General features: G+C 40.8%; 1 protein-coding gene across 2 annotated transcripts in view; it reads right to left on the reverse strand.

Annotated features, from left to right (window-relative positions):
• Nucleotides 1-14,381: 14,381 nt before the first annotated feature.
• Nucleotides 14,382-19,823, reverse strand: part of VPS13C (vacuolar protein sorting 13 homolog C) — a 103,334-nt gene continuing 97,892 nt past the window's right edge. For both annotated transcript variants that reach the window (XM_064456641.1, XM_064456642.1), the window contains exons 80-83: nucleotides 19,296-19,387; nucleotides 17,914-18,037; nucleotides 17,576-17,659; nucleotides 14,382-15,138 (exon numbers count right to left, since the gene is read on the reverse strand). In XM_064456641.1, the coding sequence (XP_064312711.1) occupies nucleotides 15,037-15,138; nucleotides 17,576-17,659; nucleotides 17,914-18,037; nucleotides 19,296-19,387 (402 nt within the window). In that variant the 3' untranslated portion in view covers nucleotides 14,382-15,036. The remainder of the gene's footprint in view (nucleotides 15,139-17,575; nucleotides 17,660-17,913; nucleotides 18,038-19,295; nucleotides 19,388-19,823) is intronic.

Consider the following 19,823-nt stretch of genomic DNA (forward strand, 5'->3'; position numbering starts at 1 on the left):
CAATCCTCCATGTACTCTTATCTATGACAAAAATTAGTGTTATCGCAGTCTAAGAAAACTTTTAAAGACTTCTTACAAGTCAAATATAAATGTTACTAGGGTTTAAAACCTTGTGACTACAGATCCCAGGGAGCAGGTACTGGAGTCAAAACCTGATTCTCAAGTTTCCTGGCCTATCCAGGTTTCTCCATTCCACTTTTTTTCCCCATTCTTCATTTGTTCTAAGCTTCTAAATCCTTCAAATACCTCTAGATTAGTCAAGCAGGTGCCACTGAAATGACTAGAAAGAACGGAGAGACCATCCAGAATTTGTTACTCGGCATATCTAAAATGTGTCAGTGCCACCACAGCCAGCTCAATTTGCCCTTCATGCCCATGGAAGCCATGAAGCTTCCTCTGAAAAAGACTAGATATTAGCGCAGAACACAATGACTAGCAGAATTCAAATAATAAAAAGACCAAATTGGGAATTAAAAAACAATCCATGTGTTACTTGCTGGCTACCCGGGATACACTAGATGGGACACAAAGTCACAATGCCGTGTCTTCTGGATACGATGAGAGTAGCTAGGCAGAGACTACAAAAGGAGTACGGCAGCAATCATGTTGCAACTGCTGTCAAGTAAGCAAGTGCCTTCTCTCCCTCTTTCTTTTCTTCTCCTCAGTTCTCAGCCCCTGCCTGCAAGCCCTAGATGCTACAGGGTTAAGAAATTGTGAGGGATGGCAGGAGAAACCAAGCAGACCTCAGAAGCTAGCAGAGTGTGCTCTCTGCCTGATAACACTAGAAATAACCTGCTTTAATATATTTTTTCCCCTACAGTGAAGATTGTGTTTTCTCCCACATGCCATCTCAGCAAGATTTTCTCTCATTAAGTATTTTTTGCCAGCAAAAAAATATGGCCAAATTATTATTTTAAAATATTTAGATAGCCTTACTTACACTACCTGTTTTAGGTGTTTCTTTCCATAGAATTGGCAAGAGAATCTTTAGAAAGTAGGAATTGGAAAGGATTCTAAAACCAAAGAAAAGGACACCTGCAACCAACAATTTGACACAGAAAGAGCAAACAGGCCAACACATCTTCAATTCTTGCACGTGCAGAGGTATTTAGATGATTTTCTGCACAGTCCTGGAAGCTCACAAGTGTAAGAATGGCTCCTACAACTGAACTACAGAAGTTGAGTGAAGACTAGTTCTCTTTAGCAGCAGGTCTTAGTGGCAACCTCTAAAGTGAGAAGTGGAAATCATGACCAGTTTTTGGTTTGTTTTTTGTTTGTTTGCAAGTATTAGCCCTTGGTAGTTTTTAAGTACTCTTTGAAATAAGGCAATATCTACCATAAAGTATTTATTGACTGTAACTAAACAGTCCAAATAAAAAGTATACAACCCTCTTAAACAGTTCTGAGATGGCTTCTTGGGCTGCCTTCGTTTTCTGAGTTTATTAGATACACAGAAGAAAAACAGGACATACCTTATATGACACTGGCTGTTACACAGCCATCTTCAAATCAGTTTCTGTAATTCAACAGTAGCATTAAGAGAATGAGCACTTCAGTAAAATCCACACGGAAAAGCTTTTACTCTAAAATATTACCTGCTAAAGAAATTTGTACACATGGAAATCTGCACCAGTACCTATAAGACTATGTACAAGTAAGAAGTAACACGCGAACGATCGTAGTGTATTTTTCAACACTTCTCAAAATTCAGGCTTGGATATACAGATTATAAAGCTTCTGACAGCATCTGATTTATAGCTCTATGCTCTGCATTGACAATATCAATTAGATTATTTTAACAGTATGGTATCGAGGCAGGAGGAGGGTGGGCAAGAAAGCTGCAAGACAACAGCAGTAAAATACAAAGTTTCATTCCCCCACCTTGTGGGTAACTACTGAAACAACAATTTACAGTAGCATTTCATCATCTGCAACTTAGACAAACATTCATCTATCAAATTTCACACACTGATTTCTGCTATACCACAGTGAGACAAACTTTAAAAATCTTTGCAATTAACTCCAAGTTGATTTAAGTAATGCTAGGTTTGTTGTTTTGGGGTGGGTTTTTTTGTTTGTTTGGGTTTTTTTTAACATTCCATAAAAAACTTAGAGAACTTCTATTCTTCTGATGCTTATCAGCATCAGTAATCAATTACTCAAGGTTGATGTTAACGTGAAGAACATCTTAGCATTGTACAGAAAAAAAATTATCAGCTAACTGGTGTTTAAATTTAAAAGAAAGTTTCTCCAGGACTATCCCTGTGACAAGCCTACAGATACTATTCTAATTTAAAAACAATTGTACTATTGCCCCCCAGTATGTTTGTCAGAATGTCATTATACTAAAATTCCATTTTTCTCGTTATTTGATTATGTATCTTTCAAGACAAGATGACGTCTAAAGCTGGTTGCTTAAGTATAAGTTACTGACTTAAAAATACTTTCTGTGCTGCTTTTACAGATAATTAACCTGCAACAATCCTATGGGATTGTCGTGGTTTAGCCGGCAGCCCAGCCCCACACTGTCACTCGCTCAGTCCCCCACCGGTAGATGGGGGAGAGAATCAGAAGGGTAACGCACGTGGGTTGGGATAAGAACAGTTTAATAATTCAAATTAAAAGAAACAACAACAGAAACGCAATGTAAAGGAGAACAATGAGAGGCGAGAAACCCTTGGGGGGGGAAGGGAGAGGTGAGGGGAACGAACCGCCGAAATAAACTGCACGCGATGCAGCCGCTCACTGCCTGCCGACCCGACGCCGCGCCGCTCCCGAGACGCAAACTGTCCCCCCCCTTAATATACTGGTCACGGGGTCACATGGTATGGAATGAACATGCCATTGGCCAGTCAGGGTCAGCTGCCCCCACCATGGCCGTGCCCCTCCCAGCCCCCCCCGCCACACAGCAGAGTGCGGGAAGATGGAAAGGTAGCCAACCCCCACAGGCACTACAGTGAAGAGAATTAACCCCTTCTCAGCCAAAAGCAGCACATTCTCCACCCCTTATCCCATACCATTTACACCATGCCCAGGTCCCATACCATCCAATACAACCTTACCAACCACCATCCCTTCCCTTCCCATCCTTTAACATAATACACAGACATCATTCCCTTAGTTTATGGGCCTTTCCTGTAAAATGTCCATTAAAATGCCCATTGAGTTCACCCAGTCCATGACTCTGGGCTCCATCTGTCGTATCAGTCTTTCAGGGTGGGAGAGATGGTGTGTGTGGCGTTGGGTTGCTGCATACCGAGTCAGTCATCGTTCCATCACTGCTGCACTTTGCTTGTTTCACAGTCTATCTTCCATGGGTTGGGAGGCTTGTACTCTGATATCATTGATACAACACAGAGGTGACACACAATATTATAGAACAGTTCGTGTTGTGCCATTCAGTTCATTGACTGGTTTTGGCCACAACCAAATCCCCTTGAGGCACACATTGGATTTCTCCATCCTCCCGCATCACCCACCAGGTGCACCCAGGTCCTCGAGCAAAAGCAGTCCCACGAATGGGTTTGCCTTTGCCAGAGGCAGGAAGAACCCAGACTCTTTTGCCCAGCATACTTTTTGTGTGCACTACAGGGACTCTATCCCCTTCCACAGTATGTAGGATTTCTGACTGGGCAGGGCCAGCTCGATTGGCAGATCCCCTCGGGTTGACTAACCAGGTGGCTTTTGCTAAATGTGTATCCCAGTGCTTGAATGTCCCACCCCCCATTGCTCTCAGTGTAGTTTTTAACAGTCCATTGTACTGTTCAATTTTCCCAGAGGCTGGTGCATGATAGGGGATGTGATACACCCACTCAATACCGTGCTCTTTGGCCCAGGCGTCTATGAGGTTATTTTGGAAATGAGTCCCATTGTCTGACTCAATTCTCTCTGGGGTGACATGTCGCCACAGAACTTGTTTTTCGAGACTTAGGATAGTGTTCCGGGCAGTGGCGTGGGGGACAGGATATGTTTCCAGCCAGCCAGTCGTTGTTTCTACCATTGTAAGCACATGGCGCTTGCCTTGGTGGGTTTGTGGGAGTGTGATATAGTCAATTTGCCAGGCCTCCCCATATTTATATTTCAGCCATCGTCCCCCGTACCACAGAGGCTTTACCTGCTTCGCTTGCTTGATTGCAGCGCATGTGTCACATTTGTGGATAGCCTGTGCAATAACATCCATGGTCAAGTCCACCCCTCGATCACAAGCCCACCTGTATGTTGCATCTCTCCCTTGATGGCCTGAGGTGTCATGGGCCCATCGAGCTAGAAATAGTTCACCCTTATGCTGCCAGTCCAGATCCACCTCAGCCACTTCAATCTTGGCAGCCTGATCTACCTGCTGGTTGTTCCAATGTTCTTCAGTGGCCCGACTCCTGGGGACGTGAGCATCCACGTGACGTACCTTTACAACCAGGTTCTCTACCTGGGCAGCAATATCTTGCCACAATGTGACAGCCCAGATGGGTTTGCCTCTACCCTACTAGTTGCTTTGCTTCCACTGCTGTAACCAGCCCACGGGGCACTTGCCACCATCCAGGAGTCAGTATAGAGATAGAGCACTGGCCACTTTTCCCGTTCAGCAATGTCTAAGGCCGGCTGGATGGCCTTTCCCTCTGCAAACTGGCTCGATTCACCTTCTCCTTCAGCAGTTTCTGCTACTTGTAGTGTAGGACTCCATACAGCAGCCTTCCATCTCTGATGCTTTCCCACAAGGCGACAGGACCCATCAGTGAACAGGGCATACAGCTTTTTATCTTCTGACAGTTTGTTATAGAGTGGGGCTTCTTCAGCATGTGTCACCTCCTCCTCTGGTGATAATCCAAAATCTTTGCCTTCTGGCCAGTCCATAATCCATTCCAAGATTCCTGGGCGACTGGGGTTTCCTACTCAAGCCCGCTGGGTGATCAGTGCAACCCATTTACTCCACGTAGCATCACTTCCATGGTGTGTAGAGGGGATGTTTCCTTTGAACATCCAGCCCAGCACTGGCACCAACCACTTCTGAAGCAGCTCGGACCCCTTCATATGCTGCCAATATCTCTTTTTCAGTTGGAGTATGGCAGGCTTTGGACCTTCTGTATCCCTGACTCCAAAACCCTAGGGGTCGACCCCAGGTCTCCCCATGTGCTTTCTGCCAGAGGCTCCAGGTAGGGCCATTCTCCCTGGCTGCAGTGTAGAGCACATTCTTTACATCTTGTCCTGCCCGGACTGGCCCAAGAGCTACTGCATAAACTATTTCTTGTTTAATCTGTTCAAAGGCTTGTCGTCGTTCAGGACGCCATCTGAAATCATTCTCCTTCCGGGTCACTTGGTAGAGGGGGCTTATGATCAGACTGTAATTTGGAATATGCATTCTCCAAAAACCCACAATGCCCAAGAATGCTTGTGTTTCCTTTTTGCTAGTTGGTGGAGACATGGCTGCTATTTTGTTGATCACATCCATTGGGATCTGACAACGACCATCTTGCCATTTGGTTCCTAAGAACTGGATCTCTTGTGCGGGTCCCTTCACCTTACTTTGGTTTATGGCAAAACCAGCTTTCAGAAGGATTTGGACTATTTTCTCTCCTTCCTCAAAAACTTCTTCCGCTGTGTTGCCACACACAATGATGTCATCAATGTATTGAAGGTGTTCTGGAGCTTCTCCCTGTTCCAGTACAGTCTGAATCAGTCCATGGCAAATGGTAGGACTGTGTTTCCACCCCTGGGGCGGTCGATTCCAGGTGTACTGGACACCCCTCCAGGTGAAAGCAAACTGTGGCCTGCACTCTGCTGCCAGAGGGATTGAGAAGAATGCATTAGCGATATCAGTTGTGGCATACCACTTGGCTGCCTTGGACTCCAGTTCGTATTGAAGTTCTAGCATGTCTGGCACAGCAGCACTCAATGGTGGAGTGACTTCATTCAGGCCATGATAGTCTACTGTTAGCCTCCACTCTCCATTAGACTTCCACACTGGCCATATGGGACTGTTAAAGGGTGAGTGGGTCTTACTGATCACTCCTTGGCTCCTCGGTGAATGAGATCATGGATGGGGATCAGAGATTCTCGGTTGGTGCGATATTGCCACCGGTGCACTGTTGTGGTAGCGAACGGCAACTGTTGTTTTTTGACCTTCAGCGACCCCACAACAGAAGGGTCCTTCGAGAGACCGGGCAAGGTAGACAGCTGTTTAGTTTCCTCCATCTCCAAGGCAGCTACACCAAAAGCCCACCTGTACCCTTTGGGGTCCTTGAAATACCCTCTCCTCAGGTAGTCTATGCCAAGGATGCACAGAGCCTCTGGGCCAGTCACAATGGGGTGCTTTTGCTACTCAATCCCAGTTAGGCTCACTTCGGCCTCCAATACAGTTAGCTCTTGGGATCCCCCTGTCACTCCAGCAATACCGATGGGTTCTGCCCCTATATAGTTTGATGGCATTAAGGTGCACTGTGCGCCGGTGTCCACTAAAGCTTTATACTCCTGTGGGTCAGATGCGCCAGGCCATCGGATCCACACAGTCCAGTAAGCCCGGTTATCCCTTTCCTCCACCCGGCTGGAGGCAGGGCCCCTCTAGTCTTGATCATGGCAGTCACAACTCACTTCCTGTAAATGTGAATCAGGAGTCCCTCTATTACACTTAGCAATATAATCTGCACTTCTACTCCTCTGTCTGGGGACTTGCTCAGTGGAAATTGGAGCAGCAGCTTTCCTGGAACAACCTCCCTGAGTGACTGTTCTTCCTTGTAGTTCATGTACCTGTGCCTCTAGGGTCGAGGTAGGCTTGCCATCCCACCTCATCACGTCCTCTCCGTGGTCACGCAGGTAGAACCATAGGGTGGCCCATGGTGTGTATCCTCTCCTTTGAGCCAAAGGATGCTCATTCCTAACAGCTGAGACACTACTCTGTCGAGGTGGGGAGCAGGACATACCTTCTTTCAGTTGCTGGACCTCTTGGGACAGTTTCTGCACAGCAGAGACTAGAGAGGAAGAGAGATTTGTTTCATAATCCCGGAGTCTATCAATCACCTCCGCCACCGTTGGTGTCTCATCATCTTTCCAGGACATCACTGCCAATGAGTTTGCACGCAAAGATGGAGTGCTCCGTACAAACTTCCGCCACATGGGTCGTGTGCACTCGGCTTCACCTGGACATTTGGATGACCGTTGATCATCCAGGTCACTATAAATCACCTCAAACACAGCTAATTCCCTTAGATACTGGATGCCTTTTTCCATAGTTGTCCATTTTCCTGGGCGATATGTAACATCTTCTTTAAAGGGATACCTTGCCTTCACTCCGGACAGGAGTTGCCTCCAGAGGCTGAGGGCTTGTGTTCTTTTTCCAATTGCTTTGTCAACACCCCCTTCCCCAGAAAGGGATCCCAGTTGTTTGGCTCCTTTTCCCTCTAATTCCAGGCCACTGGCCCCATTATCCCAGCATCGGAGCATCCAGGTGACAATGTGCTCACCTGAACGACGGCTGAAACCTTTTAGCATATCTCGCAATTCACTCAAGGATAGGGATTGGGTGGTCTCCATTTACTACTTCTTCCTCCTCTCCTCGTGACGGCCCTGCTTTTTCATCATCCCTTTCTAAACGAGTTGACATCCGCTTCCAAGATTTCGTCTTGTGCATGGGGGCGACTGATACTGGCATGGGTTGATTGCCTGAGCCAGCTCCAGTACTTGTCGTTGGGGTTTGAGTGGCTGTAGTGCCTGTCACTTTGCATTTCAATCCAGAGACATTCTCCTCCCCTTGGGGGCACTGAGTACTGTTGAGCAGGGCTCTGAATGCACGGGCCAGGCCCCAGCACATTGCAGTTATCTGTGTCTCTCTGGAGTTCCCAGCATAGCAACAACTTTCTCCAAGTATTCTACTAGTTTTTCAGGATTCTGCACTTGTTCAGGAGTGAAACTCCAAAACACTGGGGGTGCCCACTGCCCTAGGTATTTGCCCATACTATCCCACATGCCCTGCCACTCGTAACTATCAAGCTTCGGGGCAGATTTCTGGGTGATATTCTTAAGTTGCTTAGTCAAAACCAAAACAACATGCCCAAAAACTAACAATAAGGGCACCTTAACCACCCAAGCATGTTCAAGATAGATACAAAAAGGTTGTTGTAATAGAGGCAGAGACATCATAGAACAAAGTTGCAAAGATACCATTCTGTATTTCCTACATATAAAATCTCTCAGAGGAGGAGGTATAATTGCTAATTGCCTCAACAAGGTGGTATCCAAAGTACAGTAACAGTTTCAGCAAAAACCCCAAATACCAGATAAAGCTGAAAACCAGTATTTGCATAACAAATCTCGTAGGCAAAACGTTACTAATCACAGCAGAACACAGCACACTAAACAAACCAACACCAATCTTTAAGACCAACTGCAAAAAGGACAACATGGTGCTGTGACCAGAAGCTGCTATTATCTCCAACCCTTGAGCCCCACGTTGGGTGCCAAGAAGACTGTCGTGGATTAGCCGGCAACTCAGCCCCACACAGTCGCTCGCTCACTCCCCCACCGGTAGATGGGGAAGAGAATCAGAAGGGTAACACATGTGGGTTGAGATAAGAACAGTTTAATAATTAAAATTAAAAGAAACAACAACAGAAACGCAATGTGAAGGAGAACAACGAGAGGCGTGAAATCCAGGGGGCGAGGGGTGAAGGGAGGGGGGAGGGGAAAGAACCGCTGAAACAAACTGCACGCGATGCAGCCGCTCACCGCCCACCGACCCGACGCCGCGCCGCTCCCGAGCCGCAAACTGCACCCCCTTAATATACCGGTCACGGTGTCACATGGTATGGAATGAACATGCCATTGGCCAGTCGGGGTCAGCTGCCCCCGCCATGGCCCCGCCTCTCCCAGCCCCCTCCCCGCCACGTGGCAGAGCGCGGGAAGCTGGAAAGGTAGCCGACACCCCCCCAGGGAGGAGAATTAACCCCTTGTCAGCCAAAACCAGTACAGGGATCAGTTGCAGAAGTCTTCTGGACTCCTTAAGAGCACCTTAGCCCAACGTCATAGGTCTTTAAAAGTCAACAGCAAATTTCTTTCTAGCAGGGAAATGGAAAACACAGCCAGAGGTGAAGACAACAATAAACACAAAAGGAAGCTTTATAAGCACTATATTGTCTTCATATATCAACTAAGTCAAGGGCAGATTCAGGGCCACATTTGTTGGAGCAGAGACTAGGACCTGCACAACTCAGTGATATACCTATAAAGCTTTGACTATATACGAGAGGAACTTATGTCATAACGTTTCAAATCCCTAGAAGTATGCTACATTATACAGTGCATAAGCACCATGCCTATTTTTCAAGTCTGTTTTTGACAAACATTTTTCAGAATTCTGCATCCTTAGTGTGCTTACTTTTGATAAACAGCAGTCTGGAAACAATGTGGACACATGCACAAGATGAACACTGGAATTTGAGTGTTGTCCTATTACCAATAGAAGGGATTTTCAGTGTTCCATCTGCTGATTCTAGTAAAGTGTCTGGGAATGGCTCTGCCTCACTGACTGAAATCAAAACAAAAATTTCTTTTCCTTGTTGAAAATCAACAGTTATTGTTTTCAAGTAGCACACTTTGTCTTCATAACTAGATGAGGTATTTGCCCAGTTACTGATGTAAAAGGAATTTGTAGCACAATATCAATATATCAAATTTGCTTTTTAACAATTTTTTAAAGAGTTAGCTATTCTACAGATTTATCACCATACCGCTTTCACTTTCCTTTACTCCCAACCTACCATGCCAATATTACAAGGTTCCTCCTGTCTCTCTTGCCACCCCGCCCCAATGCAATCTGAAGACTAGATCAGGATAGACAATGAACGTTCTCACTCTAAAATAAATAACAAAGAATATAAAATAATTTAAAAAGTCGAAGTTTACTTGCTGACCTGTAGGAAGGGTGAGGATATAATGAACTGAACTGAGTTCTAAATTCACACGTTCCTTTTGATAGGCCAATTCTTTCCTTTATAGAGTAATTTCTCCCTTCATACTTAAGCTTTGCTCCTTCAGACAAGTCAGGTGACTAGATTAAGCTACCATCTTAGTTGCTGACAAACATCTTGAAAACTCCAAAAGAGAAGCAAATTGCAGCACAGAGATAATAAATGCTAAAGTCTGGAGAGCTGTGTATTTGCATCATAATTTGAGTGATTATGCAAATGAGATCCATAATCCAAGGAAGGGAATTGTATTAGGATCATTAGTAAACTGAACAGTGTTCATATACTTGGAACAAATTTTATTTTACTTCTAGATGTCCAATAATTTCTTTCCCTTCAATCTGCCCTTCATGTGCTGTGTGGCATCTTATGTTTAACTGGTAACTGCCATCTCCCTCAAAAACATACCTTTGGTCCAGAAAATTTTAATAAAGAGACTAAAGCTTTGATTTTTCCAATGGAACCTGAAGTTGTATACATTGATTCTTAAATCCCTCCTATTGTTTCTTATATTAAGATTTCTCTTGAAATGGTCAGTCAATTGGCACCTACTTCAAATTAACTCTTCACACTCAGGTTTGAATCAGTGCAACTTTACAAGCTGTTAAAAGAATTATTTTGTCAGACAGATGCTAGCTAGTTTCAAAAGTCAGTTTTCACTTCTAAAATGAAATCCTTTTTAAATACTCTGAGTGACCCAAGATCCTTTTACATAAATAATCCTTGCTGTCGACCAAAGACCAAGATTAGGATATACCTAGTGTAATCACTATGTTACTCTACTACAACAAAAGCATATTTACTGCCAGCAAAGAAATAAAAATATTGGTACCTTGATTGTTTATTAATTAATTAATGCCCTTCTTCAACTTCACAATTAATCCTCTCTAAAATTATTTAATCTCCTACTACTAAAACCCTCCCTGTTCAATGTCTATAATAAACCAAACATTATTGCAACTCTACAGGTGTTGAGAAAATGGTTAAACACGATGGTGAAAGGTTTAAAATTGTTTTGATGGGTATCATTTACATTAACCCAGGAAGCACAGAACCTCACATCTTTGGAGGTTTTGTGTCTTTTTGGGGGGTGAGAGGGGTATTTCTGATTTCTTATTGTGAAAGAGTCACAGAACAGCTGGTGTTGGAAGACACCTCTTGCAATCGCACAGTCCATTCACAGTTAGCTACAGCAGGTTGTCAAAAACCATGTTGACTCAGGTTGTTAATAACTACAAGGATGGAGATTCCACAATCTGAGTGTTTTTAAGAGTGGGTGGGGTGGGGTGTTATTTGCTTCTTTTAAACATTCACTTAAGTAGTTTTAAATGGTGGGCTTACTGCAGTTCTGTAGAGAATGACCAGTAGTAGTAAACGTAATGAGTATAGGGTCCTTTTATGATGAAAAAGTCTGAATAAAATACAATTAAAATTCCCATTAAAAGGTATCCTAAAAATCCCTCTGAACAGTCAACAGCAAAATAGACCAAGCTCATGTAATAAATTAGTAAAGAAGCTGATTGTATTTTCAAAAAACAACATTTCACCATATGAAAACTTACTAGTCTCCAGATTGATAATTTTCATTGAATCTCTGTCCAAAGTAAAATACTCCCTAAAGAAGCCCACAGTTAAGTGGAATTGACAGCACCACCCTGTGAAGAACCACATATACCTATTATCTATTCCCAAAGTTCTCATGTTGGGTTTTTTTGAGCATTAGATGGTTCTAAAATCACAAGCAAAAGCATATTAATGTGTTTTTACATGAAACAGTTTGATTTTATTATAAATTTCTGGTACCATACTTCAAAATGGTTACTAGGTTGGGCCACATTGAGGAAGGACATAGTGTTCTTTACCTAGGAAGCAAATGAACATGATGGGGAAGGGAACGAGAGGAAGGACTGAGAAAGTTTCAGAAAGGATGGCACAGCTCAAGCAAGAGACTGATAAAACAGTTGCAAGGACTAAACCCATCCAGCCCTTGGGTTTTTTTTTTTGTTTGTTTGTTTTTTAAAAAGAGCTTCTGAAGAAAGCTATAATAAGCCAGCAAGCAATGGAGTAACTGAAGAAAAGCAAGGACCCAGGCCCAACCTGAATGCTTGGAGTTCCAATTAACAAACATGTATTCCATGTCTTTTATTCAGTAAAACTTGGCTTTTGAGACAGCAAAATATTCTGGGAGTTCATTGTGCAGAAAGGTCTAGGAATATTTGGCCAGCTTGTGTTCTTAGTAATACTGAAACTCTAGAGCTTCATAGAAACATAGAATCTTGAAGGTACAGGAAATCACTTTTTTTTTTTTTTGCTGTCTAGCAACAAAGAAAAAAACCCCAAGAAGAGCCAAAATCTCTGGCCCTTTCATTTTGCATTGCAGCACCTGGTTGAAATTCATCACTAAAGATTGCCTGAAAACACACTCTACCTCAGAAATGCCTCATTCCTACAGATCATCTAAACGGGACTTATTCCTGCAGTTGTTCTTACACTGGACATATACTTAGAGATGAGACAAGAGATGCTCCTTGTCCCTTAAATCCCTCATCCAGCACTTCAAGAAGATGCACCAGCTTAAGAAAAAGGGCAGAAAGGGAACAGGAGAAGACAGCTACCAAAGCCAGAGAGCAAAGCAAAGCCTAGTTACAGCCAATGGCATTTGCAGCTGGAAAAAAGGCTGGATAAAAAACAAGAGCAGAGACAGAAGGACACATGGTAAAATGGAATGGAACTCCTGAAGAAAGCACAGGACAAGCACTGCAAACCTGAACATCTATCTTCATTTACGCAAAAAATGAGATTCCTTAGCAAATTATCTCTCTCATGACCCCTTGAGTGCTTGATTCAAGTGGGAAAGAAGGCTGTTGATTACTTCAACGGGAATTTTTAGTGCCATCTACCTGTTCAAATTCAGCTAGCAACCCACACTGCAAAGACATGCATTTCAAAATAAAAAATCATTCTATAGAACCCTACTGCTTCTTCAGACTATCTTAAATAGGAAGCTACTTCATTGTACATTATCACATATGAAGTGAGAAAATAAACTATCTACTGTTTACAATTCAAGCCAGAAAGTTTACAAATAAAAATGAGGAAGTACAGAACAACCAGGCAGAGGACTGGAGTCAGAAACATCTCATCAGAATTGTTTTAAGCTCCAATTCTCCACCTCAAAGGTGGGACATGGTACCATCTAATCATGCATTGAGAGTAGACTGAAGTGAAATCTATTTTCAACTATGGTTTAAAAGATGGTACACATACAACTATCCCTTACATGCCAGACAGCAAGCTGAATGAACCGATGGGCTGTAGAAAGCTTTTCTACAGAACGCTAGTAATTCAAATAATGTTTTCCATATAGCGCCAGTGACATGTGGCAAACCAACAGCATATAACGTATTTTAGAAGCAACAACATTTGAAGCCATAGCACAGAAATTCCACATAAAAATCTATTTATTTATTTATTTTTAACATGGGCTTGAAATGCATACCACCTTGACAGCTAATTTAGTTAATGTTTAAGCAGAGTTTTCTAGAAAATAGGTGATATCACAGAATTAAAGGTTGCACCACATTTTTTCCATCATAGCAAACCTGATTAGTAGCCATGTGCGTTCAATAGCAATAAAATCATGTCTTCAGGTGCTCTCTAAAAGTTCTGTGTGTGACAGCTTACTTTGAAATACCTTAAAGCTTTCTAATTTTGGTGAGGTCACAGGTACAGGTTAAAAGTACATTTAGAGAATCCACCAGCCGGTAAGTATAAAGACAGTTTAAAAGTCCAGGCCTAGTTCTCATGATCGCTCCACTTACCGAACAGATCTATGCAAGAATACTGACATTTTTATTTATTGAGTTCATATCCATAGCTATTATCTAGCACAAAATTAAATTCAAAAACCAGAAATAATGCTTGTCAAGTGAAGTAAGTTGGAAAGAGCAAATTTTCACGAGTAAGTACTTGCAAGGACACTTTATATATAATTCGATAGCCAATGACTGACAGCAAGAGCTCTTACTTTACTGATCACTGAACTAAAATCTGTATGCTCATATAGTCCTTGACCCAGGCAGTTACTTATGTATGTGCCTAGTGTTAAGAATGGAACTTGTCTCAATGAAGTTTGTAGGATTATTCATACCATTAAGAACTCTGCATATACTTTAAATGAGCTTAAATATCTTGCTAAACTGAATGCTAAGAGTCTTCAAGAAAACAGCAACAAAAATATTATATCAGAAGTTACTTCTAGTTTAATGAGATGGCACTCTTCCAGTGGAGTAACTATACACTGAAACATAGAAAGCTAATTACTTTGATTTAAGCTTTTGGCTTACAATGTTTTCTGTCTAAAACCAGCATGCTGTTCCTCCTGGAGAAGTCTTTAAGCTACAGTGATACAACAAAAACGATATACATGCATGACAGGTGAAAAACATTTTCCATTTTTAAAGTGCAGGATTTCATTTACAGTATTAAGTGACAGCATTCCAAAGTAAGCATTTCCAGACAACAAGAGCCTATTTCTTTCATACATATTCATTCTTACAGTGCTCCAGTGCAGTATTTTCTAATACCAAATAGACATGGATGAAATTATAGTAGCTAAATTGTGTACACTTTCTTAATTTAAAGAAAACACTGCCTGAACTAGAAGCAGTTTTTCATTAGTTCCAATCAGTAACATAAATACTTTATTTTGCAAAACACTAGAACCACAATTACTATGACCTGTCTGTAAACCATAAACTTCAGAGTCCAAATCAGATAACCACTTTATTTTAGAATCCATTTACAAGAATTCCTGACTTGAAAAAGGGCAGAAAATTTCAGAGTGGGAAAACATTTTAGCAAAAGTTGTAATTTTTAAACTTAAATGCATATTTTAGAATAATGAAATTCATAATTTTAGAAAAAGGCACAGCTTTTTAAAATAAATTGTTTACAGCTGTTAACTTTGAAGGAAGCCCTCAGATATTTTATCTTTGCTTTCTGCACAATGTTTCCATGTTGATTCTAATCAATTTTAGGGATAAAATTGCATACCAAAGGTCACACCCGACAAATCCTGCCATTATCAAGACAACATTTGTGGTTTCTTCAACTGCAACGATGCTTGCTTCACCAGCTTATGTTGTTTTCTTCTTGCCTGGGCTTCCTGAATGGCACAACAAACCCTCTGTAAAGCAACATGTTGAAAGAAAGAAAATTAAAGAGCGCAATCTGCAGTCTTCTTCCATAAGATGCTGCTAAAAATAGTAAAAGTTTAAATACTGTAAGAATAAGGTCTTTTGAGGAAAATTTAGTATCAGATCAAATTAAGCAATTTTTTCTCTTCTAAAATAGATAGAAAAGTACTGAGAGCCTACAAATACTAGATTCAGTCTGAGGTAAAGAGCCACAGAGAGAACTATGTTCAAGCCAACCAACCAAGAGGTTTGCATTATCATTATCTGGAAACACAAGTGAAGTGATCACAATAATTAAAAGAAGATATGAGAGCAGGCACTTTTCAAAATATTTACAATGAAAAGCACTCTCAAACTGGATAGTTAGTTGAAATCCACAGAACGCCAAATTAAAACAGAACCTAACAGTAATTCTAAAATTATGAAAAAAACCTTAAGCAAACAAAGCAGTGCAACTAAACCAGTCATTTTTATTCCTGAATCCAAACAATCTAATAGTTAACCCCCAACGTTTGAACTATCTAGCATTAAACCTGTTGTATATAATATATAAAATGTTTATACATAATATTAACAGTGATCTATCTCTAGTGTGAGAAAATTAATGTCACTGTGATATGCATAAATGCCTAGGGGGAAATAAAACCCTAACCAACAAAACCCAAAGCATACTGGGGTAGCCTGGATGGTCAGTCTGATTTTACCTGAGTAATTCCAGCATTTAGTGAAAGTTGAAGTGTTTGAAATGCTTGTGATAGCTTTTTTTATCCATGATGTCAATAAAACTCATTTATACAACAATGAATATTAAAATAAATAATAACTTAAGCTGGATGGACAAATAACATGCATCAGGTGTACTTGAATATGAAATATTTCTTTTACATATAACACATTTATGGATTTTTGTGATAATTCATGGAGGCTGGGGAAAGATTCAGAGGACTAAAGAAGGGCAAACCTATAACCTTTTTTTGTTTTTTAGGGGAGACAGAAAGAGCAAGGAAGCTATAAGATAACCTTAACCCGATCTTAAAGGCATTTGTTTCATGCACATACAAAAGGCACCACAGAAGTCTTCACGGAAGTGACAATTATTTGTGAAGTGTACTCTTTTTCTGTCTTCCTATCAAATTAGTATAGTTTTACAAGTGGGATCTATGCAAAGAAGGGAGATACAAAATGAAAAGTAATACTGATGAAGTCAAGAACCAGAAATCCACAGAAGGTAAATGGGTAGTTAGTGTTGCACTTCAGGACAGAAAAATTTATTTTCAATGTATATATACCAGTATAAATACTAGCAAAGGAATATATAGTTAGACAGTAACAGAAAAAAGGTAACTAAAAACAAAGAAACATCCTTGTAGCGTGGCCTCTGTGCTGTGTACAATGTTCCAGCTTCAGCGATAACACTAAGATACAAACTCAAAGAATTTAAATTAGTTAACCAAAAGTGTGATTTGTAAGAAAAAGTAGAAGGAACTTTACCTTTAGACAAGAGACAGTGAAGAAATAATAGAGACTCTTCCAGTAGATAAAAAAGTGCCTCAAAATGATAGCAATTCTTTTTTTTTTCCTTCCTCGTCTAACCCATTATTTAGAAGGCTTAATCGATTTAATAGAAGCAATTTGGCCCCTATTCTGATTCTAGCTGCTGACTTGCCATTTACTGGAGCTGCAATTTCAAGTGTGCTTTTCAAGATGCTGTGGATCGAATTGTTTTCACTTTTGGTATCAGGGAGAGCTCTTCCTCTGTCATCACCCAACAGAAAACTACAGTAAGACACATGGTTTCCTAGGTAAATTTTTCTGTTGTTGAAGTACCCTGGAATTTATACAAATTGTTAGTTCAGCTTATGCAAGTTAGCTATGGGACCCAACCACCTACAGAAAAAGAGCTCCCAAAATAAATCAGCCTCTCCAGCATTAATATGAACAAATATTTAGAAATAAATGGTAGAAACCCTAGGTGCAAGTAAAAAGGGGTGGGAGAGGAGGAGGAATTTAAGTAAACCTTTTCACACAAGGTACACTTACTGGGTTAGTCCAGTGATCTTGAAATAACGAGGAAGTAGCAGAATTCAGAGGTGTGTTGAATCCTAGAGGCTATAATGAACTGAACCTAGTACTTTAGGTATTTGAATTATTTTCCTTTAATGAGTTTTAATACACAAAACACAAAAGACTATGCAACTTCAACCTTAAATTATTATAGAATATACTCTGTTGAATGCTTTAGACTATCTTGTCTCATCTTTGTACTGGTTAAACTCATTTTTCAACATGGAAGTTGTTGAAAACAACTCATCCTCAGGCACAGCAGCCTAATCCTTAACGGGTCTCTGAATGTTACCATCTTTGTTACATGCCGAGTTTCAACAACTGTTAACAATATCATAAGGAAAGAAGAAAAAAACCCTATACCCTTGCTGTAGTTTCATCCTGAAGGTGAACTGTCTTTACACATTCACGACCTGTACCATCCTTTCTTTGGAACATCCTTTGATCCTGTTGCAGACAGTGAACAAAAGTGTACTTCAGGTGACTCACAAAACAAGAATGCAGAACTTGATACTTAAATGGCTTGAATGTTAACTACACATTAGATTGCAGTGTGGCCTCTGTCCAACCCAACTCTTACTTTCCAGAAATCTTAAGTAAATCCTGTCCCACGGTTAGCAGTTAGAACCATAAATAAGGTAAAAGTATGTTTGGGCCTCTGAGGAGTGTTAAATAAAAAAAAGTTTACATGCTTTTCTTACCAAAACAGTTATTTTTAAAGCATTTGCTTCATAGGAGGGATTGCGTGTAAAGTCTTCAAATAAGTAATCCCACTCTGTTGTTAAATGGCCTAAGATTTCCACTTCTTTTGCATATATCACTCTCCTGTTCAGAAGAAAAGAGTTAATAATTTCTCCCTGGGAGTAGAACTTTGCCAGAAAAACAAAACAAAAGGAAAAAAAGACATTCATTTGAGAAGGCATCTTCTATGTGGATTAAAAGTATCCACTCAGTCATAGTGGAACCATATTTCCTTAATATATATTCTAAGATAATCACTTAGTCCTTAAGACTCATAGATGTCTCATATGATATCACATAGTATGCGCAGGCCAACTTAATCAAAACCCACGCAGCCCTCCAAATTCAAACATTTTACTAGAATTGGATACTTAGAGGGTCATCAGTTCGTTCAAACCAGTTCCTCAAAGCCAGCCTCCACCAGATGAAGGTAGTCAAGCAGCTACTACTAGCTACGCAATGTACACAATCACTACTCTACTGACAGATGATCAGTTGCTACTGTTCACAGTAGCTGGCTAGCTGCCCCTTAATTACTTCAAAGCTCCAATGTCCGCTAGCACACTAAGACTAAAACAGGTGGCAGTTTTGATTGGAGTTAAGCGAGAACTTTTATGCATGTAGAGAGGAACTGGATGCGTATCTGAAGCTGCAAACAAATCACCTACTCTATCGTTAAAGTCAGTATCTTGAAAAAGCTTCTTCAGCTGCAGCATGAATTTTGATGTGTGCTAGCTGTAATAAACAAACATGGTGGGGTGTCTTCCAAAGGATAAGCCTGTCTCATACATTCAGGCAAGGTGGTTACTGGTGACATTGAGATGTGGAGATCATAATCCATGGGTTCCTTTTCGTTACCTAAATGTATTTAGAAAGCTTTGAGTCCTCAAACTGCTTATCCAAGACTAGTAGCATCTTGCATTCTAAAAATTGTCTGATGTGTTTAATATTAATTTTCATACTCATACAAAAACTTATGAGTCCATTTAGAGTATCCTTTAATTAACAACATCGTAAACATTATCACAACACTGGTTTGACTGCAAACACCTATCACAAGATAATTTGAAAAATAAGAAGGAAAAAAGATTATTTCCTTCCAGTATGATGGAAGGGTCACTGACCTCAGAGTAAACTGTCTTCCTAAATTAGTATCTAGTGTTGCCATCATGACCATATTACGTTTTCCATAAAGGAAACAAAATAAATTATGGAAAAAAAATCAAGAAGAAAGTGGACAAGGAAAGTACATATGCAGAGAATAGCAATCAGTTTAGACTTAGCCAGATGTCTAATCCCCAAGATGAAGACCAGCCCTTACAAAGCCTTCAAAACTTAATACCTATTGGTAACAACAAGGTTTGCTCTTCTGCCTCTTGGAATTGCACAGTGGTATTGATAGCTCTCTTTCTCCAGTTTTCTGATGTGCAATTTCTGAAACAGAAATAGAAAATAATTTTGGGGCTGTAAAAAGAAAACTCAAAGCAGTGTTTTCAAATCAAAAGCCTTTTAAAAGGTTACCTCACTGAATTTGTTTCTTTAAAGGCAGGCTCTCACAGTGTTCTCACTCCTGAAGCAGAGTCACTGAAAGGTCTGATCCATTCCACTCAAAAGGTGGAACATTGGCACCGCAGTATCAGACTATTTCTTCACCTTTAATTTCCTTTCTGTGCTAAAAATGGTTTAGTAATGTTCATTCTGTTACACCCCATGCTACAGACTTCATTCAAGAGTGAAAATCCTGCAACAGTACCTTCAAAGGTAGCCTATTCAACATCCAAAATAAGGTATATGAAAGTGTAAATCTTACTACTCATCACGTTTCTGTTGCTTCCTAACTATTTTTTTTCAATTCATATTTATTACATAT

Source organism: Phalacrocorax carbo, chromosome 7 (genome assembly GCF_963921805.1).
Source record: "Phalacrocorax carbo chromosome 7, bPhaCar2.1, whole genome shotgun sequence".
NCBI lineage: Eukaryota > Metazoa > Chordata > Aves > Suliformes > Phalacrocoracidae > Phalacrocorax > Phalacrocorax carbo.